Here is a 25,001-nt window from a genome sequence, read left to right as displayed (position 1 = left end):
AGTAGATCTTAAAAGGGTGGGGGGGGGGGATGGGCTGGTGGCATAGTGGTTTAGTTCATGTGCTCTGCTTTGGTGGCCCAGGGTTAGCAAGTTCAGATCTCGGGCGCGGACCTACGCACCATTCTTCAAGCCATGCTGTGGCGGCGTCCCACATACAAAATAGATGAAGATGGGCACAGATGTTAGCTCAGGGTCAATCTTCCTCAGGAGGAAAGAAGTGGGGGGGAGAATTATTTTTCTACCATTTCATTAGAAAACAAACTTCTAGAAAATAGGAACAGTTTGATAAAACACTTGGCAAATAGTATATTAATTCACATTTTCCTGTTAGTCATCAATTAATTTTACTATATAATTCAACTGTTTCTTTATACTACAACAGTAAAACACTTACATTCAATATATTGTGTGTGTGTAAATGTAGAAGAAAGTCTGCACCACCATCATAGATAACCTCTATTCACACCTTGTCTTCCTCAAATCCTTCCTCCTAACAGTCTTCAATTCTCCTACCCAAACAGTAGCTATATATGGCAGTGGTATTATGGATGGTTCTTCTTTTGGTTTATCTGATTTTTTTCCTTTTTAATAAGAAGTAATTTTTTAAAAGTACGTTAAAATGAAACATTTTTTAAAACATTATATTTTTCTAACTTTCTCTACTACTAATAAAATCATAGGGTTAAAAGTGAGTGTAAAAGCTCATCATTCCAACTCTCAGACTTTAGATATTTAAAAAGACAATTTCAAGTTTCTCCTTGCAATTTATGAAACAAGAGAGTAAATTTAAAAATCTAAGATCTGTATGAAATATATTTTTAAAGACCCCCTCAAAAATATCTAAAATTAACTCAGAACTCAAGTATCTATGACCATAAAAGAAACTGACAAAAATATAAATTTAAATAGGAACATGGACTGTTTCTACTAGAAAGAATCCTAAAGGTATTCATTAGCTGAAAGAATTGTTGCCATCTCTCCACCCTTCCTGCAGATCCTCCCATCTAAAAATGTATCTACCTTATCAATAGTCAAACCCATTTCTAAGAAAGGCATGCCTGTTTCTCTCCTTATAATCAGTCCCTTAAGTGTATCCACCCCATACAGCTTTTAGTGTCATCAGCATTAAAAGATACATTTATCATACACCCACACAAACCTAACTGTGTGCAAATGTGTACACAAATGCACACACAGAGCCTGATTCTCTCAGGGAGTGCAAATGTCAAAGAGAACTATCACATTTTACTTTATACTGGAATTCTTTGAATTTTTAAAAATATTATCTTGTAATTGGAAAAACATGAAGGAAAATAAAAGGTATCAAAGTAGCTGAGTGCAGAGAGGAATAGAATCAATATTTAACTTAACCTTCAAAGTATGATAGTATAAAATCACCATTTACAACATACACATTAATCTTAAGACATATCTATATGTATTGTTTTTTATTCAACTTTATGACTGCTCCCCATTAGCAGTATGCTGTATACAAATCAATTAGAAGGCCTATCAGATGGCATTAAAGAATAACCATATACATTAAGTATTATCTAGATTTGAGACTGTCTTTCACACCTTTTTTTTTTTTTTTGAGGAAGAGTAGCCCTGAGCTAACATCTGCCGCCAATCCTCCTCTTTTTGCTGAGGAAGACTGGTCCTGAGCTAACATCTGTGCTCATCTTCCTCCATTTCTTTTTTTTTTTTGGAGGAAGATTAGCCCTGAGCTAACTACTGCCAATCTTCCTCTTTTTGCTGAGGAAAACTGGCCCTGAGCTAACATCCATGCCCATCTTCCTCTATTTTATATGTGGGACACCTACCACAGCATGGCTTTTTGCCAAGTGGTGCCATATCCACACCCAGGATCCAAACCGGCGAACCCTGGGCTGCTGAGAAGTGGAACGTGCACACTTAACCACTGCACCACCGGGCCGGCCTCCCTCTACTTCTTTATATGTGGGATGCTGCCTCAGCATGGCTTGACACGCAGTGCCATGTCCACACCCGGGATCTGAACCAGCAAACTCCAGGCTCCTGAAGTGGAACATGCGAACTTAACCGCTATGCCACTGGGCCAGCCCCTAACTCAACATTTGAAGAAAAAAATCAAGATGCGATAATGATATTCAGACTCAAGGTCATCTAAAAAATAAGTGTTTGAATCTCAAGTGCGATTCTGGAAAATTCTAAGGCAGTTACAACATCAAGAGGTACTACAAAATTACAAAATAGTGTGCACTTTAAAAATGTATATTAAAAACTCATCCAGTTCTTTCAGGAAGATAAAAACTATATAAAAATCAAACAAGTTTCTCAACTCCTGAAAGGCTGCTAACCTTTTGTAGTGAAGTGGAGTAAATATAACAAGTATCCTAATTCTATTAAAGCAACTCCAAACTGTCAAATTTCACTTTTCACAAATCTGTCTTTATCTCTTGAAAAAAATGAACTCGAAACTTAGTGGAATACAACACTAAGAAAAAAGAAATAAGCTTAGTATTTATGGTGGATATCTACCACAAAGAAAATCCACAAAAACCTGGTCTACCAGAAAAGTTAGTAACATATTTTGCAATGCCAGAGTTAGTCACTCACATAGTACATAAATAATGAAAATTACAGTCTGCAAAAATTGTTCAATAACCTCCAAGTGGTTTGGATAAAGCGGATTAAAACCTATGAACTACTACAGGTAGAACATTGTTATTTCATTTTAAACTACTGTCATAAGATTGAAAGTGACTAGTTCCATGAATGGTTCATAATGAGCAAAAGACTGATGCACTAACTTACTGTCTTGTTGATATAAATTCTATTTAATGAATACTCTACTTAAAAACAAAAGAAGAGAAAAACACATGTCCCTGGCTATCAAGCAGTCAGCCTATTTAATGAAGGTATACAATCCCATATATATGGCTTTTACAATTTTTTGTAAAATTTTTTGTGTACCTGGGATCCAAACTGGCGAACCCTGGGCCGCCGAAACAGAACGTACTCAGTTAACCGCTGTGCCAACAGGCCAGTCCTGGCTTTTACAATTTTTATGTATACAGAAAAGAAAGCTGGAGATCTGTTGATGAAAGCTATAAAAGTAGGGGATGCCTTCACCTGAAATCCTGCAGGTAAGTTTAGGGAGGGCAAGGACTGAGTCTCATTCATCTTTGTATCTCCAGCACAGTCTCTAACTCATAGCAGACATTCATTTTGCGAAAATAATTTGCATTCATTCATTCAACAAGCATTTATTTGGCACCTTGTAAGTGTCAGGCCCTGTACTAGGTGATAGGGTATTGCATGGGTGAATAAAACAGGCTACCATCTCTGCCTTTGTGGAGTTTATAATATAGTGGGGGAGGCAAATGAATAAATAAACCAACAAATAAGATAATGAAAATTTGTAATGGGTATATGAGGGAAATGAACAGGGTACAAGGATAGAGGGGACCTACTTAGAATGGTTAACAAGTCTCTCAAACCCTTAGATAAGGTGATCAGAAGAAAGCCTCTGTAAGAAGGTGGTATTTAAGCCTAAACCTAAATGAGAAGGAGCCAGCTACTCGAACAACATAAAGTTTAATTAGTTATTTTCTAAACAAACATAGCAGAAGCTTAGCTCACATTTGGTAATTCACAAGGTAATTTCTGCACTTTAAAATTTGCAATTTTCTAAATAAATCCTGTCACTTTTCATTTTCCAGCCCTCCCCAGTCTAAACATCAGTAGTTCCCCAGCACTTCTTACATAAGGTTGTGTGCATATAACCACCCCCAAATTGATATTTTTATAAATACATCACTTTTCATTAAGAAAATCTTCTACATAATTCAGACACAGTTATAAAAGAATTTGAGACAGAATACTAATATTTATAGAGGGACAAGTACAGGCCAAGCACTGTCTTACTACTTTAAAACAGAAAGTCTCTCAAGTGCTACCACTATAAAATTAGCAAAACCCTCTCTTTAGGTTCAAAGTTTGTGTTGGGAGTAGAAGATTTAAAGAAATGTGTGGGTTTGTAGCAGCAACAATATAAATGTTGGAGATGAAGAGGGAAGGGATCATTAAAGGAAGACATTATCTTGGTGAACTCATTGCAGTCCACAGTCAAGTACTCAGATATTCAGGTCCAGAAACCTCAAACCAAACTCAAAAAGTGACTAGTTATAAACCAGAATTATACTTTACTAATTTTCATTAGGAAATATATTATGATGCTGACCAGACTTTTAGACTACTGATCATAATCTTACCCACACCAATTTAATAATCTACAATGGAGAACACAGCCTTCCAAATGAACATAATCCTCATCTGCACTCTCACTTGTACATCAATACTTATATCAGGAAGTTAAATGAGTGATCAGAATACATACTTGATAGATACAGAATCAGTGAAGGGATACAGCTCTTTCAGCCAGGCCACGGCGAGGGCTGATCAAATATTCCTACCCCTCAACAGAAATTACGTTTCTAGTTACCAGAATTTTCATGAACCCCAGATGATGCATCTTTTCCCTTTGTACAGCAGTATATAAATAGTGCCAAATTCTGCTTTTGAACTCTTTTTCAATGTTCAATGCTGACCATCCATTCCATTTCTGCTGACACAGCCTTTCTTTAGATATGTTAGTCACCTATTTAATTCAATCAAAAACATTTCAAAGTGGCTAATACCTGCTGGTCATTATACTAGGTTAACCTAGATATACCAAGGTTAAATGATAGGAGCCACATACTCAAGAATTCATCTTCTATTGAAGACTTTGTCTTTCTTATTTTTGACCTAGGAGATTGCTGGTTTCTTAAAGTGCCTTCTGCATATGTCTAATTTTATTCATTCTGTGCTGATGTTATTTAATTTTCAGAGTTCTGTGAGTACTTTACTGTTGCCCTGTGTTATCTACTACAAGGGGAATTTTGGATAGAAGAGGCAACTGAAATACTAGGCAGTTAAGCAGCTTGCCTGAAATCACTAAGTTAATGAGTAGTGGAGCCAAGATTCAAATTCTAGGTCTTTCTGACTCCAAAGATCACACAATCTTTCCTCTATTCAATGCAGTCTCTAAGAAACTAAAAACTCTGAGAGAGAGAAATATGTAAAGTGCTTAGTACATTTCTGAATATATCCTCCAATTCAATGACTATGTCTGCCAAAATAAAATCAGCAATATCAAGTTGTAAATTTGTACAGGGCTTTTAGACCTCGTGTTAATGACTAGGCCCCCAAACTTAACAAGCCAGCAATAAATAATCTTCATTTTGGTAGGTCAAGGCCCAATTCACTGATATTTAGTACTCTTAGAAAACAAAATAAAAAGCCAGATCACTTTTCTAGTTGAAAATTCTAATCTCAGCAAAAAGAAGGTCCTTCTAATATGTAATATATCTAAATTTTACTTCTACTTTAAGCCTTAATAAAGCATATTAACAGTGATTTAGAAACAAAGATTAAGCAAATAAAAATGATGTAAAAAAAGTGCACCATTGAATCATATCCAAAATCATCTAAAGTTTTAAATTACATATTTGGTTGATAATATATTTTCCTTTAATTTATGCTGAATTATTAAAAAGAAATGCTTCTTCAACAATCCCATTAACATCTACCTCTGTTTCTTACATTTCTCATGAGTTATAATAGTTCATTACATTCAATGGCAAAGAGTCAGTGAGCAAGGAAATTACTTAAACACAAATTCTAATGTACAGATAAGAAAAATGTGATGAACTCGGAAAGGGAGAACAGGAAATGGAGGAGAGAGACTGAGGTGGAAGTGCAGTGAGAATATAAGCACCAGAAACTGCAATTCATCAAACAGGAAGTCCTGAAATCACATGACATGCAGGAAAATAAAATTTAAAAATAAATGAAAAAGGGCAAAGTGGGCAGGCTCAATACAGCCAAATGGAGGAAAAAAATTAAAAAGACTCTAAATGGATACGTTATAAGCCTTTTTTAAAAAAACAATTACAAGAATAAGTTATATTTAAATAACCTGGTGACAGTTAAGGGATTACTTTCACTTTCTTACTTATGTTTCCCTAATATTTACTCAATAGAGAATCACACCAACGTCTATCCATTAACTGTCCAAAAACTAAAGAAAATAATTTTCTCCTAAAATATATAATCAAATAGTTTTTACGAAGACCACAGTTTGTTTGTTTTTTTCACAAGGATAACAGAGAAACTATCATATTCACAATTAAGTTAAAAAATACCAGCTGAGTTAAACTGATCTTACCCATCAATGTTGCTAAAAGACACAAGGAGTACATTTCTTTGTCAGCTTGCTCCTGAAGTTCCTTAGAAGACAGTTTCCCAGTAACAGCAATCTCTTCTTGCTTCACAGTGTGGGCTGAGTGTGTTGCAGCAGACGGACCACCTTCTGCTTTACTTTTTAGAATCTCTATTGTAATTCTGTCACCATGCTGTAAAGGAACTGGCTCCTTTTCCATTCCTGGCTGGGGTGGCATTAACTCTTTGGGAGGAAAGCCATATCGAATACACTGCAAATATGGAGGAATGTTGAACTCTCTGGCTATGCTTTCCTGAAGTTCAAAAAAGGTTGTTGAAGACTTAAGAGTAACCATGGACTGTCGTCCATCATTAGTTGTTATTCGGATCTTCTTCTCCTTAGAAGTTGTTGGTGAATAAGGAGACTTAGTAGGGGTAGCAGGGGCAGAGGACGGACCATCACGAATGGTACTGGGAGAAACAGTCCTGGGCTGTCCTTTTTGTTCTTGTTTTAACTTCTCTGTTTTCCGTTTCTGCATTACAGAAGCCTGTTCCGTAATATTCTGTTGAATAGTTCTTTCAGTTTTACTCATGTTTAACTCCTCCTTGTGCAAAGTTTTTGTTTTCTGTCCAGTAAGAATAATTTTAGTTGGGAGCTGCGACTCCGACTCTTGTCCCTGTACGTCTCCAACTCTTTGGGCATGAGCACCATCTATATTTACAGGAGTATAATCGTCAGGATTCTTTTTGGCAGTCTGATGCAATATAGTGTGGACAACTTTCTGAACTAGGATTTCACTCCCAAATTCACCTGGAAAGTGCTTGGTAACAAGTTTCATTGCAACATCATAAACATTACTATTCAAAGATGAATCACTTTCATACTGGAACCAATATACTGTTTCTCTGACCACTCTTCCACCCCATTCCAAAGTAATAGGAAAAGCTTCTGGTAGATTGTCATATTCTTTACCATCCCAAAAATGTTTGAATCCACAACCACATTTGCCACCAGTGGACCTAGTATTAGTTCTGTCCCCATCCAAATACACAATAGACCCATCTCCTCTGACCCTTCGCACAGATGTGCCATGGCACCAATTACAAGCTGTTAGGTTACTCAATCCATAGTCTGGTACCAGAACATCTTTGACTGAATCATATGAGCAAACCAAGTTGTTCAAGGGAAAGCTATAATTTTTGTCAGGCCTCAGCTGTCCATGAGTACTTTTTGCCAGGTTATACAGTTTCCCTCCTGGAGCCAACCACTCTGGAGGAACATGAAGTTCAGAAAGGGCACCACAGAGCAAACATTTGTGGAGGCGATTATCCATTACTGCTTTTTTAGCAGCTGCTGTGACTTCTTCAGGCTGAACTCCTATCACTCCAGTCCTCCTGTAGAAATACTGATGGACATCAGCAACCAAACTAGGATGGATACCATGTTTGTCCATAAAGACTTCTTCCATAGCAGCAACAAGCCTAAGTAGGTATTTATCCTGCAAACTTCTATCTCCTCCAATAACACAACCACCATCCTCCTCAAGTTTGATGTACTTTTTAATAAGGTCCTGAGGCACACCCCAAGCTTTAGGAAGCAAATTCATGGGGAGTTTGGGCAAAGCAGCCCCTTTTATGCCTACCAAGGGAATATAATGATTTCTACCAGAGCTACTCCATGCAATACAGATTGGTTTGTTCAAATGACCATCTCTCCCAGTGCATTTCTCTGCAGGGATGAGCCCAGGCAGAAAGGTGGCTGAATAATCACCAGAGCTTCTCATGCCACTGAGAGAATCTAAGAGAATAATAGGGCGATGCAACACATTGGCAAGGCCAAATATGTGGATGTTCCTCAGGCCCAAGGGAACACCCTCGGGTGGTACAAACAGAGGGTCGCACTCATTGATAATGTCCTCCCACTCAGCAGCATCAATGAAGTCATGGAACAGGGCTTGATATCGGGCCAGGTGCTGCTGAAAGTGCTGTTTAAGATTCTCTCTCAAGGCATGCCAGAAGAGCTCCCGGCCTACTAGAGCCCGGGACACAGCATGCACCAGGCAGTGTCCATCCCCGTCCACATGCACTGGAATGAGGCATTCCTGACTTTTATTGGCCCGCTTGATATCCTCAAGAGTGTCATGCAAATATAGGAGACTTCCGGAGCGGTCCTTGCCGTAGCCCACCGTGTTAACATGTTCTGGTTCTATGAGGAAGGCGCGGTCACCCAGCAAAGCGCAATCGAACAGTTCGCCCTGGTTCATATCCCGGAGAAGCTTAGCCCGGCCTGTCTGCTTGTCCATTCCATAGCGAGCTAATATGGGCGACAACAATTTGCAGTGGTAGTTGGAAAGGCCCATCACCTTTACCAGTTCCGTGTTCTTCTTGGGTGCCCCTGTCACCCCGAGCAGCGCGTTCCGCAGCAGGTTGTGTAGCACTACGTCCGGGTCGGTCACCTCCTCTACCCCCAGCAGCTGTTGCTGCTCGTGCCGCTGTCCGCACTCGGTACACTCGATGCTGACAGAACCGGAGGCCGGGAAGAACAGACGCGCCTGGCACTTCGGATCTGGGCAGCTCCCGGAGAGGATCCTCCGATCTCTCCGCTTCGACAGGCCCCCCGGAGCAGCCGCCGCCGCTGCTGCCACGGACGGCGGAGTCTGCGGAGCCTCAGGGGGAGGAGGTGGCGGCGGCAGCGGCGGCGGCGGCGGCGGCTGAGACATAGCGCTCGGCTCTCGTGTCTCGCTCCGCGTCCCAAGCGAACCTCAAAGGCTCATAGCCCAGACCCCCCACCGGCCGACTCGGTCTAGTCCAGGCCCAGGGCGAATCACTTTCCTTTCCCTACCAGCTCCTCCTCCTCCTAAGCGAAGCCGGAAGCGCCGGACGTTGTTTCTCTTCTTACTTCTCCACTGCCGTAGCCGTTGCCCCGAACGTAACGGCCACCACCCTACCCCGCACTCACACTCACTCACTCTCGCTCTCTCTCCCCAAGACACACAGACATACACACCCTCACTGAGACTGCGCAGGCGCAGCTTCCGCTCTGCCCTCTGGGAATTAGAGTCTTCTAGCCGCTCTCCTGGCCATCGAGTGCTAACATCTTGGGTCCATAAAGAACTACAAATATCGTGAGGCCAAGCGGTTCAGCGCCCACGGAAAGGAGGAAGAGGAAGGCAATAGGAAGGGGGGCGGAAAGGAACACAGTCACTCACGTTGCCTGCCGGGAGTTGTAGTTTTAACTGGATTTCTTTCGTCGTCTTCCCGACTCTGGGGCCCAAGGGAAGGAGTATGAGAGACCACATTTCCTAGGATGCCTTGCGGCCCGTCCAGTCTAACTTCCCCCTTAGGCGGAGGGAAGAATACGGGGAAGCTTGGTAAAAACAGTTAAATGGAAGGGGTGTCGGAAGCGGAGGGTCTGAGGTTCACGACTCCTAGAAGGGGCGGTGAATGAAAGGCTCTCGGTGAAGAAGGTACAGTAAATAAATGTCCAGCGATGTGGCGGGCTGGGAAGTTGAATGAAACGGTCTAGTCTAGGCTGGAGGTCATAACAGAAAAGAGAGAAAGTAGCGAGTTGATTCTCAGAGTGTTTCTTTAGGTCTTTTTTTGTGCCACACTTCTCTAGTCTCATTCTTACTGCTTTTCCAATCTACCGAGGCTCCTGAGCCTCTTTTTCTACCTTTTTTTCCCCTCTTTGCTGGGGTTCGCTGAGGCGCCGTTTGTTTCTTCTTTCCTGTAGGATTTTGCAGTTTACAATACAAATAACAATATCTTGGATGTGTATGGAGTTTTATATACATATACAAAGCCTTTTAACTAGGTGTTATATTGTTTGCTCCTTAGAGTTCTCCCCTCAGATAGTAGTAACAGCTATCATTTATTAAGTCCTTGATATATGTCTGTGACAGTATTTTATACACGGTATCATTTGCTCTTCATAATAACCTTGTTAGGAAACACGTCCAGAAAGGAAATGACTTTTTCGAATTCACCCAACCGATAAGTGACTGGATAGGCATTCTAGATCTGTACCCATTTTATAGGCAGGGACTTGGGCAGGAAAGGTTAGGCCAGTATTACATAAAATAGTAACTACTGGTTACTATTGCTTTATAGTTTACGTAATACGTTCACATATATCATCTCATCCCCACACCAGTCCTGTAATATCTGTCCCAGGTCTTGTTGACTCCATTTACAGCTATGGAAAGAGACTAGAAGGAATTAAGTGATTTGTCCAAGGCCAAATCACCAATGTATCTCAGACCCAAAGAGTGCATTTTACACTACTTCCTACAAAAGAAAAAAAGAGCTGTTGAGCTCAGACCCTTTGTTAGGCCTCAGGGTCTTAGTGACTCAAGGGGTTGTAAGGATGTTTACCCTTAAAGAGAAAACAGAGCTTTATTACTTGCATGTTAGGAAACTGCCTCTTCATGCAAACACAGTCATATGTTAATTTAAAGCTAGTATTATTTTAATTACTATTGTACAGTCAGCCTCTTTCACTTACTCTGGAAGTTCTTGCTTTCTGAAACCTTGGATAAGTGAACTACCTCAAATTATCTGAAACATTTGGCACAAAATAGATACATCAGTGCAGTCCAGGAGGTCATTTGAATCCTGTGTAGCTGTGGAGGGAACTGTTTACCTTGTTAGGTTTTTTGAGGAAACAGAATTTGATGCTTTGAAATGAACCATCTGTAAGATAGACACTCCTAAAGTGTATTAGTACTGACTTTCATTTACTTATCGTCTACAGTTTTCTTCAAAAAGATTGATATTTTGAAAGGGAAATCCTTCAACTGTTAATGATTTTTTTGCCCAATTCTACCTGGCCTATGCAAAAATAATGTTACCTTCATACAACATAGGTAATGTTACTTATCTTGAAGGGGATAATTTTCAGTAAAGTTTTTCTTAAAGAATTAATTCATGCAGGAAAAGTTGTTTACTTCTATTTTGACAGTAGTTTGGTGGTAACTACATAAATGGTCTTGAAACTGATTTTTAATTGAATGTTTATAAGTTGAGAAATTGGATATACCCTTTAAGTGGAAATTATTTTCTACTGTGACTGAGAAGTTACACCTGCAGTGAATTTTATTTTTCTCATACAGAGTCAAAGAATTGAATTAAGAAAGCCTCGGAGCATGTGAAAGATGACAGCCATGTGCAACCCTAACTAACACTGTCATGCACTTCTGTCTTAACCTCAGCTAGCCAAGTTTTCCTTATTGATGATACATATGAACAGTGAAATAGATTTTTTAAATTAACTGAATATATCATTCTGCATTGTACCTTGACAAAATAACCACTTCCTGCCCTACTGAAGAAATGAGCAGCTTTTCTCTGGCTTGTCAAGCACAATCCACTTGACTGATCCAGTCTTCGTTTCCCCATATGCAACCTTGATTAGTTAGAAACATTCTTCCCAAAGTAAATTTGATATTTAAACCCATTTGTTACTATGGTTCTCCTAGGTTTAGGATTATACTTTTGAGGGAAAAAATAGAAATACCCTGGTATAAAGCATAGTTATTGGGGGAAGGGAGAGAAGATAAGTTTTCAAGCAATTCTAGGATTAAATTAAATCATTTAACCTGAAAATCACTTATTCAATGAGTCTGCTGATGCAAAGTTCAGAAAGTAAGAAAGCTAACAAAGGGGCAATGATATTAACCATGCCAAGTTCACTATGTAAATTATTTCTCTACAGGCACTTAGAAAGCATGGGTACCTATAAAGTGAGAAAAACAAAATTTTGTTAGGACAAAATATGACATACTGTTTCTTATAAGGCCATAGGAGTACAGAAAGCCTCTAACCTGCTTATGTGAGATTCACATGCTTCCTTCTTCCCCCTAAGTTCCATGATTAATTGCCTAGTAACTTTCACAAGTTCTTTGTGTGATACATGATAGCTCTTGTCTTATCGCAGTATTCTAGATGGGACAAATGAACTAGGCACCTGATGTTAGCTGCTCGAATAAACACCTCTTCTACCACCATCACCCCAGCATCACTTGTATCTGAATTGCCAAAATTCAGTTAAAACGGAAACCCCTTTTCACAATTTCTGTACTTTCTTTATTGCTTTTAACAAACCTGGTAAATGTAAAAGCAAGAGGCATCCACTTAACAATAGAACAGCCATTGTTTTTTCTCTTTCATATTGGAAAAGGAAGAGAATCATAACTTTGGGAGTTGTTATAAGTCAACTACATACTTTCTCATATGAAATGCATGTCTGTGTGAAGAGTTGACTCTCTTATTCCAGATCCCTACCCAGACAATCAAATTTCAAGTAACACCTATTTTTTTTTCCAGTGAGGAAGACTGGCCCTGAGCTAACATCTGTTGCCAATCTCCCTCTTTTTGTTTGAGGAAGATTGTCTCTGAACTAACATCTGTGGTAGTCTTCCTCTATTTTGTATGTGGGACACCACTGCCGCATGGTTTGATGAGTGGCGCGTAGAGCCGTGCCCGGGATACAAACCCACGAGCCCCAGGCCACTGAAGCAGAGCACGAGAACTTAACCACTGTGCCGCTAGGCTGGCCCCTGGAGTAACAGCTTTTGTTGAAGCTCAGGTTGGACGTGACAGGGACTTAATTACTGAAGAAGGTATTGTAGAAACTTGAAGGAATGCAGACTGCCATCCCTGTCTTAAAGGAGCTCAGAGTCTAATAGAAGTAATAGGCTAAACTAAACTCTTCATAAATACGAGTAGAATAAAGCACATAATCAAAACAGTACAGGATAATAAATATCACAAATGCTATGAAAAATTTATTGAGGGCTTATTATAGGGCAGGTATTTTTAAGTGTATTATCTTAACCTTTAAAAGATAAAGAGCCTTTACAAGAGATAGGAAGTATTGTTTTTATTATACAGATGAGAAGGTTTAACTCTGAGAGGTTAACATTATCATCATTTTCACCACCCAGCCAGCAGGTAGTAGAGGTGGGCTTCAAATCAAGGTTGTCTTCCATGCTCAGCACTCACTCTTTCCACTACATCACAGCTGCTTAGTGCTTTGAGAGAGAATTAGCCAAGGAGTGAGTGCAAACTGGTGGCCAGTGGCCCAACCTGGCTTACATGTGTTTTGTTTGGCCAGGAGCAGTTTAACTTTTTTTTAATGTGAACATCTTTGGACAGTGGCCAGGGCTTCACTCTTTAAGGTCTAACACCAGGCCCCCTTGAGACAAATTATCTGCCTGGCCCCAGAAAGCATTTGCATTTTCTATATCAGACAGTAACTGGGGACAGAGAGGAGCTGTTCTCAAAAGGTTCTCAGAAAATGTATGTCCAAGGGTGGGAGGAGGACTTCCTAAGCAAGAGTTGCAGGGAGTATTTGAGGAAGAATGGTTGGCAGTTTTTTATCATTATATAAAGGTAAGAGAGATCATTATATAAACATACAATGTTATATATACATTATATAAAGTACAGAGCTACAAGTTATGCCTTAGCATGGTAGTTCTCAAACTTTAGTGAGCAGCAGAATTAAATGTAAGACGAAAACACAGATTGCTGGGTTTCACCCCAGAATGAGTTTATCTGGGGTGGAGCGTGAGAATTTGCATTTCTAGCAAATTCTCTGTTACTGCTGATGCTGCTGGCCCAAGGATCACACTTTGAAAATCACTGCTTACCAGACTGTAGGGCACTTTTGAGGACGGGCTTAAAGCCAAGGCTTTGTTTCTGTGTTCCTCTTGTTTTAACTACAAAAGGAATTGCTTGACATAGGATGTTTAGAAAATAAGTAAAAAAGAAGAAAATTAAAATTAGTCTGTTATCAATTAGAGGTTACAATTGTTAACATGTTTGATGGACCATTCAAGTTCTTTTTTTCTATTAAAAAAAAGAGTGTATACGTTTTTAGAAAACCAAAATTGTATCATCATCATCATCATAGCTATTAATACTTATTGAGTGTCTGCTCCGCACCAGGGTCTTTATATTACTTAGTCCTTATGATATCCTTATGAGCTAGGTACTATGATTATCATTCTTACTTTACAGATGAGGAAACTGAGGCACGGGGAGGTTAAGTAACTTAATTTTCTCAGTGTCTCATTACTAGTAAATGGCATAATTAGGATTAAAACCCAAGCAGTCTGGCTCCAGAGCCTGTACACTTAACAGTTATGCTGTACTGACTCTTACGTTGTACTGACCATTATACTATACTACTGTGCATACTATTTTTAACCTGTATTGCTTAATCACATCATGAAAAATCTTAATAACATCAAATAAACATTTAAAATGAAAGCCTACATTTTTCTTTTAAAGTATTTGAAACATTCAAAAGTGTACAGAAAAATAATATAAAAAATGCTCATGTACCCACTACTAGGTTTAACAAATGTTAACATTTCAGCATAGTAGCTTCAGAATCTCCCCTTCCAAAGGGAAAAAAAACACATTATAGATTTAGTAAGACTATGATTTTGAAGTTTAATTTTACTTAACACGACATTGTGCCTTATGAGTTATAAGGGAAATCACCACTTCCCTTAATAAAAATGGAATATCCTTTAAACTTAGCAATGGAAGAAGAATTTCTGTGTAGTGAACAACTCCATAATTACCGTTGCCATTATCATATCATCCCAGTGAGTGCTCCTCCCACTTCAAACCCTGGCCCAAGCATAACCTTTATTAATTACTTGGTTATAAAGGTAGTAAACACAGATAGTAACATAAAGCTAGGCAATGTGACTTGTATGGCTTACTCAGTTTTCAGGCTACTTGGCCTACCTCCATGTGGCGAAGGTCAATTTCCACCAGGGTAACGTCTCAGCATTGCCCAGTAGAACTTTCTGCAGTGATGGAAAAGTCTGGTGCCTGTCCTATCCAATATGGCAGCCCCTAGCCACCTGTGGCTATTAGGCACTTGAAATGTGGCTAGTGAAACTGAGGAACTGAATTGTTAATTTTGTTTAATTTTAATTAAATTTAAGTAGCCACAGTTGGCTAGTGGTTACTGTATTGGACAGCACAAATCTAGGTCCTCAAAGTCCACTTTAGAAGTAATGAGTCCCCATATGCCAGTGAGTCCCTGGCTCTGCTGGGGCTAGCGGATGGGGACTGACTGCAAAAAGAACGCGGGAAGTTTTTGTGATGATGGAAATATTCTTTATCTTGGTTATGGTATGGTGATGGTGACATGGATATATACATTCGCCAAAACTCATCCAACTGTACTCTTAAAATGAGTGTTTGTTGTATATAAATTATACCTCAATAACATTGATTTTAAAAAGGAAAAGGAAGAAAAGAGTTGAGTTCCAGAGACAGGAGTTCCACCTCTAGTCTGTCTGAAGCATGGCTTCTGCAATCCCGTTTTTTCCCTGAGAACCACCAGTTCTTACTACATTACAGAAGCCTCTGTGATCTGGCCCCTGGCTGCTTCTCTGACATTGTTTCCCTGGCTTATGCTTCACCCACGCTGGCCTCTTCGGTCCTCAAACACTCCAAGTACATTCTTGTCTCAAAGCCTTTGTACTTGTTCTTCTTCTGTCTGGAAAACTCTTTTCCCAGGTAATATTCACTTAGGTGTCTATTCAGATGTCAGCTCCAACATGATGCCATTCCTGCCAACCTCTCTAAAACAGCACCCCTGTCCTTTTCACTGTCCAACCCCTTACCCTGCTCACTTTCTTTACAGCGCTAATCACTATCTGAAATTATATAGTTACTTGTCTATTGTCCTCCTTCCCCACTAGACTGTAAGGCTGTTCATAAGGGCAGGCGGTTTGTTGATTGTTGGATTCCCTGTGCCAGGCACACAGTCGCCTCAATAAATATCGTTGAATGAATGAATGGCGATCATCCATGGCAGAGTTTCTCAGCCTGAGATTCAAACATATGTTCATAGAAAATCCACAAATTCTCTACAAGATTTAACAATTTTTTTGTGTTGTCATTTTGATAGTAATCTACAACAAAGTAATGTTATTTATGAGTTCCCAAATGAGAACCTTAAAACATGAAGTTTTGAGTGCCTGAGTTCACATCGAGTTTAGGATTTTGTTTGTATCAGATGAAAGCCAAAAGACGTTGTGACAAAATGTATGGATAAAGATTTCACAGTAATTTTGATAGGGAGTTGAGTCATCACATGTCATACAGTAGCCTAGATTGCCAAACTCACAGGAACCAGCCCTTTAACTGTCAGTGCCACATTCCAGTTAGAAACAGAAATGGCACAAAACACACACACACACATAGACGTACTTAAATTAGCAACAACTTAGTAGCTGTAAGTGAGCTAGTGAACAAGTGAGGTTTTGGTTCCCAGCAACAATTAGATTAGTTCAATAATTAATTCAGATTCAAATATTCAAAAATACTAATCCTATCTTATAGTGAATAACACTGCTTTACAGAATTATCAAGTGATACTCAATTAAAATTGGCATTCCAAGATTTTGTAGCACCAGAATTTTTATTGAAATATGAGATCTGAATATCTAAAATTGGCAGCAAAAAACCTGGAAGTTAAAATACAGTGTGTTTGTGCAAATAGGTATCATTTGCATTGACATTATTAAAGTAAACATACAGAGACATTTACTATGGATCAGAATTTGAATCTCAATGCTCATAACCCTAACATTTTGCAATTCAAATCAACATTAATTTTAAACGGCCAGACCAAATAACCACTGTCCTTGGAGCAGGAGAATGCTCATCACTGCGGTTGTATTACCTCTGCCTCTTGCTTTTTCTTTTCCCTTTATTTAGAACCTGAAGAGTACTTTTGGTGTAAAAGAAAATAAAGCTTAAGAGTTTACTAAAAGAAACACTTGGTGTATCTTCATTCCAGTAACAATCTTGAGTTTTTGTAAATTGCCCTGACCCCTCTCTCTCAACCTTCCAGCTCTGTCCCCTAAACACAGTCTAATTTAGTTCCTTTCATGAGTATGACATCAGAAGTCAGAACAAGTAGTACTTGACACCTTTTTCATATGTATCATTTCATAAGACATATTTTAATAGGTGAGAGAGGAACAAAAATACAAGCCAGTATGCTTTTTTTAGCCATGGGTTCATTTACATAAATCCTTTCGTAGTATTCCAAGATATAAGTGCATCATTTTGATGATGTACAAGAATTTAAATCCAACGCAGCCTGCAGGCAGGGGTTTTTATTTAGATGGACAGCAACATATTGTAGGAAATGATGTTTGTGTACTAAATAAAAGCATCAGCACTAGGTGTCAGCAGATCACAACTCGGAGAGCGCCTCAAGTTGAGCATTAGTAAAAATAGCAATAAATGGACAGTGCATCTTTCACAAAGACGCCTCTTGCCCAGCATTTTCTGATTCAAATATTAATTTTCATGTAGCCTGGCATTCGCTAAGGTGTGCTCCACAAATTCTGTGGATATTAATAAGTATCATGTTGAGAGAAGGGTTCTATAGTCAAATACATTTAGGAAATATGAGTAAACTAAGTTTTCTTCTTCTTTTGCTGTAGGACTTCTCAGAGCCTTTCTATGCTGATGACATTGTGACTCTTTCCAGAGAGCAGCCGTGATGGCTCCAGGATGTCTAGGGAGAGAAGGGCTTAGTGTCATGAGTCTGCCTCTAGCAAAAGATACTAGGATGTGTCCTTCAGTTATATTTGTTTGCTTTGCACATTATTTTATTTAGAGTGTATATTTTGGGGTGATCTGGGCATGCTGTTAGGGATAATGGGGGTATTAGTGCCCTAAACCACCTCTTGGCACTATCATTGATATCTACCATTTCCACACTTTGGCTACAAAACATTTTGAATCTGTATCAGAGGCACACGTTTTAGGAAAAACCAACCCAGACAAATTGTGCCTCTCATTATGGTTTCCACTTTTATCAGTGTGCTTAAAAAGGAATTAATGCTTGCCCATAATTTCTGGTAGTTTATGGAAGTTACTTTTCATTTAATGTTTTAATCCAGCTGATATGTATTTTTGTATATGATGTGAGGAGGAGATTCAGCTTATTTTATTTATCTGTTCATTTTATTGCAAAATACCAGTTGTCTCAAAACCTTGTATTAAATGTGTTTTTGGTTTTGTTTTCAGGTCCAGAACCCTTCAGATCAACTTACAAGAAGTTCAATATGTAAAACAGATAAATGTGCTTGTAATGAGAAAGGATGAGAGTTATTCCAACCTGCCAGCACGTCATACCCCCATTCCCACCCTCACCTCAGGGAAGGCTCCAGGGAGTACTTTGAAAACCATAGGAAAAAGTCATCCCCTCTTAAATGACAAAATGCCATGTCTGTAGTATGCTGCATTAAAATTTCTACCTATTCCAATTATTTTTCTATTTTTCTGCCAATCTCATATGTGAATTCATTTATGGAGCCTAAAAGCTGTATAATATAACAAAAGAAGATATTGAAATATCTAATAAATAAGTAAAACAGCAACATGGGGGTGGGGATGGCCTGTGAAATTAGCATATTTCTTTAAAATGATGTCTATTGGCAAGAGTTGACTAAATACCTTCACTATAAAGAAGATTAACTTGGTAAAATGATATATTGGTCAATAACTTAATAACATGTGTCACAAGTGTACAATGTTGATATTCTTTGGTCTACCAAATCACTTGTAGGATTTGACCCAAAAGGAATAACCAGAAATGTATGGAAAATTCTTGCTATTGTTTATACTAGTGATAATATTGAAAATGATCCAAATGTTTAGCAGTGTGGGACTAGTTAAATGAAGCCTGGCACAGCCGTGAGATAGGATGCTCTTCAGCCATTACAGCAATGTTATAAAAAGAAAAATATCTTATTGAGTACTTGTGATGAATCTGGCACAACACCAAGCACCTTAATTACATTTTCTTACTTAAGCCTAACAATATCCCTAGATGATAGGGATCATTATTCCTGTTTATAAACGAGAATACACAGAAGTTAAGTTCAAACAGCTAGTAAAGTAGTGTTGCTGGAATTCAACCCACATCTGCTCTTAACCCATGTTGTTAATCACTATTCTAATGATATAGGAAAATATTCACTATTACTGATAGGTTATTGTTTTAATGCAGTTTAACTGACATTAAAATAAACAACAAACAAAAACTCCCTCCTATCTGCAATCCCTTCTTCCTTTCCAAAGTTATTTGTGCTTGGTAATTTTTTCCTCAAAATGAATCTACCTTTACACATTTTTTATTATTTTTTTTTTTAAAGATTTTATTTTTCCTTTCTCTCCCCAGATTCCCTTGGTACACACTTGTGTATTTTCAGTTGTGGGTCCTTCTGGTTGTGGCATGTGGGATGCCACCTCAGCATGCCTTGATGAGTGGTGCCACATCCACTCCCAGGATTCGAACTGGCGAAACCCTGGGCTGCTGAAGCGGAGCACGCGAACTTAACCACTCCACCCCTGGGCTGGTCCCTACACATGTTTTTTATTGGTTTTGGAAATATTAATGCCTGCTGTATGAATTCAGACAATACTGAAGATTATGAAGTAGCTGCACCTTTAGTCATAAATTATATCTCTCTATATATATGAGTGATACACTTGTAGGCTCTTTTATGTTCCCTCAATTCTCTTTGTCCTTGCTGTAGGGTGAACTTATAGGCGGAGTTGGGGATGGAGACAGATGGGAAAGGCAGATTGAGTGGAGGGATCCATGCAGGTCTGAACGGCTGACTTTAAACACAGCAGGGTCCGTTGTGTATGTGGTGCAGCACGGTGGTTAGAAGCACTGGTTCTGGAGCCCGACGGGCTAGATTGAGTCCGGGCTTTTGAACTTGGGCAACTTGTTTGTTCTCTTGGTGCCTCAATGTCTTCATAAAATGAAGGTGGTCATTGTACCTACCTCTTAAGATTATGGTAGAGATTAAATTAATGTGTGTAAAGTGCTTAGAATAGTGCCTGGGACATAGTAAGTGCTCCACCATTAGGTAAATTATTGTCGTTATTAGGCACGTGTGCAGAGATGGGAGAAGAGGAGAAAAATAACTTGTGAGCGCTTATCATGTGCCATATACCTACATCATCTCTCCACTTGATCTCTATGAGTTAGATATTTTTATTATTCCCTTTTTATACAGATAAGGAAAGTAATGTTCAGAGAGGTTATATATGGAAGGAATAGAATGAATCATTAGACCCATTTCCAGGAATAAGGACAATACAAATACTGAAAGCCACCTGGCCAGCAGATAGCAAAATGCTGAGCAATGAGATGGGAAACAGGCCTGCAGAGTCCTTTTAGGACCAAGGGGCAGTGTTTTAAATTCAGGATTGGGTGGGTTCCCAATCTGGTTTCAGAAAACTCTGCTTTGGAAATCCAACTGTTTTTATGCTGGCTATATTTTCCATAAGTACTTCCTGTTTTATTCTCCCTTAGTATGCACTAAGATTATTTCTGAATTATCAGTCTATCTCATTTGTGCTTTGAGGGAGCAAGGAGGAAAAAGGGATCCTTGGCCACCTGCTGCCGGAGCTTTCAGGGAGAATATGTCAGTCAGACACAGTGCTGGGCTTCAGACGCCAGCAGCCCAGAGGGAACAGAAATGCAAGGAGTAAAAGCCTCTCCCCCAGAGGCTTCTGGAGTCTTCTCTGACTTGGAAGCTTTTGAACAATGTTTCCTAGAGGTTGGCCTTTCATTTACTCATCTGTCCAGCATGACTCATCCCCAAGAGTGTCGAGTAAGTGAAATTTTACAGTATTTGTGTTTTGGTGACTTTAATAAACATGGTGATGTGGAAAGAACATGGACTTTGGAGTCAGAAAGACCTGAGGTAAACTCCTGGCTTCATCACTTAATAGTTGTGTAATTTGGGACTAGTTAATAACTTCTCTGAGCTTTCTCATCTATAAAATAGGAACAGAGATCTACTTCAGAGAATTGGTATGAAAATGAAATGAGGCAGCAAAGATGAAAGTGGACGGTCTAACCTCCAGCACACACAGGCACTCGTGCCTTCCCTTTCTCTGTCAGATTAGGGGTTTGGGGCGAGCGTTTGGCCGTGTCTTATATTTGTTTTTATACTTTTCTACCGTACCCCGTGCAGTGCTTTGTTTACAGTGAGCATCCTATAAACACCGACTGAACGACATTGGCATACATGCCCAGAAACTGAAGAATGGGTAAACAAATTTTGGTTGTGTCTTGATGTTTATTAATTTATTTATCCTGTCATAGAGAAAAACTGCCAAATGTAGATAAATAAGATGCAAAGCCAGGGCTGAAGAATTGGGCAGGGCCCAACTGTCCAACAGGGGGCCACTGGCTCCCCAGGAGAGTGGGCACTCAGCTCTCAGCTCCTCTGCTGGGAAGGCCCCCTGAGCACAGCTTATTTCAGTTCACTCAAAGGCAGCCTTCTGTGGGGGGAACCACAACCTCATCTCTTCTGACATGAGGATTCTTCTTGTAAACAATTTGCTGTGCTTGATTTAAATTTTTTCTTTTTATCTTTTAATTATGAAATACTTAAAAGGTAAAGAAAATAATGTGACATTTGTTTACCCATAAATTTAGATTGCCATAATTGTTATAACTTTTTTAAATTTTTGACTTAATTTTAGACTTTTAGAAAAATTGAAAAACTACTACAAAAAATTCCCATACACCCTTCACAGTTTCCCAAATGTTAATATTTTACCACATTTGCTTATCTTTGTCTCTGTGTATTACATATGCAGATTTTTTTTCTGGACCATTTAAGAGAAATTGCCCTCCTTCTTCCTTCCTTCATTCCTTCTTGCCTTCCTACCTTCCTCCCTTCTTTCCTTCCTTTCCCCCTCCCTCCCTTCCTTCCCTTCTCTCAAATAAAACATTTTAGGTAGAGCTAAAACTTCCTCTCTTCTCCCATCCCCTTCTCTTCCACCCTGCTTCTCCTTGCCTTTGTCAGAAAACCTGCTGTCTCACGTTTTTGTCCTTTTACTACATATGATTTGATCTATAGATATTAAATCTTTATTTGCTGAGACTTGCTTTGTGACCCAGTACGTGATCACATTTACAAGCTGTCAATATAAACCGAGAAAGAATATGTACTCTTTAATTCTTTAAATGAGCTAATGGCTGTAAAACATTTAGAACAGTGCCTGGCACATGGTAAGCACCATGTAGTGTTAAATTTTAAAAATAATTATATGGATGTACAGTTATATATAAGTCCACTAGCTCACATTCATTAACTGTCTTCTTCAAATTTTGTATGTTTGAGCTCTCAATTTTTAGAGAAGTGGGTTAAAATCTTCCTGTGATTGTGGGGCTATACATTTTTGCACATATTCTGCCAACTTTTGCTTCCTGGCGTGGGTGTGAGAGGTCCTGGTCAGTTGTTTGGATCCCATCCCCTGATCCCTTCGGTTAGTGGGGGCTGTACTTCACTGCAGAGCAGAGCACTAGGGCGGAGGTCAGGGCACTGGCTGAGCAGAAAAGACATCACAGGGAAATGGAAGTTCATGGATTCAAACAAACCAAGGATCCCAGAGGATTCCAGCGGTGTTGACACCTCTTTCAGGAGATTTTATAAGGTTTTGCTCTGCAACTTAATCATACTTGCTACACTTTCATGTTTCTCCTCTCAAATGCCCCCTGGTCTCTCGACCTAATTCCTGTGAAGTTTAAGTCAACTTTTTGGATAATATTCACCAAATTCCCTTTTTCCAATATTTCAAAACTGAATTTTAATATTCATATGATATTTATGGGACTGGAAGCTTAGGAAGAAATATTTCTTAATTGAGTGAATAAAAATTAAATATTGTTGGCTGTACAGTGGTAAACAGAATACACACGGAGATTTCAGAAGAGTGGGAAAAACAGACATGAAACAAACCCAGATAAATTATGAAAATTGCTAGAGAGGAAAGAACTGTTTCTATAAGGGAGAAAACAGTGAATGGGGGGCTGCACTGTGAAGAAGTGTTGGGGAAGGATTTTCCAAGACCAGCTCTGAAAAGGTCATGGGCCAAGACAGACCTTGGCCACTGAAGGGCTGAAAGAAGCCCGTGAGGCGGGAGAGACGTGTAGGGGCTAGCTCACATAGGGCTGTATGAGCCAGTTAGAACTTTTGATTTTATTCCAGAAATTGGAGTCCACTGAAGGGTTCTAAGCAGAGACTGAGATGATGGGATTTATGTTTTTAAGTATAACTCTAGCTAGTAGGTGGGAAATGACTAGAAGATCAAGAGTGGAAGCAGGGACACCATTCAGGTCAACTTCGGCAAATGGAGGTTTTTGGTGACCTCAAAGTATGTTTCCCTCTTGTCAGAGTTTACTAAAACCACAATGGCAAATCAAACAGACTTAAACTACATCTGTAAAGAATTGTCCATGCAGTTCATGATGACCATCACAGATTCCTGACAGGTCTGGAAAGTCTAGAGTTGTGACCATAACCCCACCCCCATTTAAATTTTGCGGGTACTTTGTAAAAACTTTTCATTTTGAAAAACGTAAACTTTCATAAAGAGTACACTAAATTCCCATTACCTTGGGAATTACTCAATGATAATTAAGTTTGCTGACATTTACTTCATCTTTCACTTTTTTTTGTTCTTTTACTGAAGTATTTAAAAGCAAATCCAAAATATGTAGTTTTGTCTGTTTATGTTTATTAAGGATCCATCTCTAAAATATGAACATTTTCTTACATACCACAAAGCCATGTTCACAAAACAACAATGTATTGCCAACATCTAATACCAATTCCATAACCAAATTTCCTTGATGTCTCAAAAATGTCTTTTTGTAGTTGGTTTGTTCGAATCAAAATCTAAGTAAGGTCCACACAATGCATTTAATTGTTAGATCTTTTAAGTCTCTTTTAATCCATGGCACAGGTTTTTTCCCCCCTCCTTTTTTCTTTTTTTCCATTTTTTAAATGTGTTATCATTGACTTGTAGAAACTTGATTAGTTGTCCTATAAAATGTCTAAATATTTCATGATAAAAACAAACAAACAAAAAAACAGGACAAAATGTGGGGTTTGAGCCTTTAAACTTCCAGTCAGTCAGACCATCTCTCTGGAATGTTCTTTGAAGTGTCTGGCATAAAGTACAGTCCAGTGAACCATAAGCACTCCCCACACTTGGCATGCATATACAAGCTGTTAAGTAAGAGTGCTTGCGCTTAGTGTTTTAATTTTATCATTCAGTCTTCTCAGGTTCTTGACCTGCTTACTCACTGTGATTTGTCTACTGTTATTAAATTAACAGAATCTGAAAATAGCACAGCTTCTCATTTTTAAAAACAATTAAGATAATGCTTCAGTTTGCTAACCTCAGCCTTCTTCACTTCAGAAATTAGAAAATTGAAAATAGTTGAACTGGAGGTAGCATCAGTAAAAGCCACATTTGGTTGCCCTTTAAGGATGCACAGAAGAAGCAGTGGCCTAACAATACATGTTTTCTTCGCCTCAGTGTCTGTCTTCCCCTGGAAGGATGACTGATTTTTCTCTGCTATAATTAGCCTCTGTTGCCAATGAAGCAGAGTCTTATTACCTGCAGGAACTAGAATTAGTTCACTGGCTCTCTGGGCTTTGTTGTTTCAACAGGTTGTAGTGCATGAATATTATTGCAAATTTAAAGCAAAAAAGATTTTTAAATATCCATCTAATGTTAATCATTTTGAATTACTAGTTTCGTTATTCAAAGCAAGAATATTATTCCAAATTAAGCGTAAACCTTATTTACAGAAAACTATATTCATTTCACTTCTACAAAACAAAAGGCAGTATCTTCATTGAACCTGTGCTCACACATTCTGG

The 25,001-nt window shown here is 38.9% G+C and overlaps 1 protein-coding gene and 1 long non-coding RNA gene across 2 annotated transcripts in view; one reads left to right on the top strand and one right to left on the bottom strand.

Moving 5' to 3' along the window:
- Positions 1 to 9,266, bottom strand: part of VCPIP1 (valosin containing protein interacting protein 1) — a 28,153-nt gene extending 18,887 nt beyond the window's left edge. The window contains exon 1 of the mRNA XM_014838510.3: positions 6,254 to 9,266. Within this exon, the coding sequence (XP_014693996.3) occupies positions 6,254 to 8,966 (2,713 nt within the window). The 5' untranslated portion in view covers positions 8,967 to 9,266. The remainder of the gene's footprint in view (positions 1 to 6,253) is intronic.
- A 125-nt stretch (positions 9,267 to 9,391) lies between these two features.
- Positions 9,392 to 18,566, top strand: LOC123290047 (uncharacterized). Its single transcript, XR_006534321.2, has 2 exons — positions 9,392 to 9,713; positions 18,325 to 18,566. It is a non-coding gene; the product is annotated as an uncharacterized lncRNA (long non-coding RNA).
- The last annotated feature ends 6,435 nt before the right edge of the window (positions 18,567 to 25,001 follow it).

Source organism: Equus asinus, chromosome 12 (genome assembly GCF_041296235.1).
Source record: "Equus asinus isolate D_3611 breed Donkey chromosome 12, EquAss-T2T_v2, whole genome shotgun sequence".
NCBI classification, from domain to species: Eukaryota; Metazoa; Chordata; class Mammalia; order Perissodactyla; family Equidae; genus Equus; species Equus asinus.
Note: the sequence above shows the minus strand (reverse complement) of the source record. Positions and strands in the feature narration are given on the sequence as shown.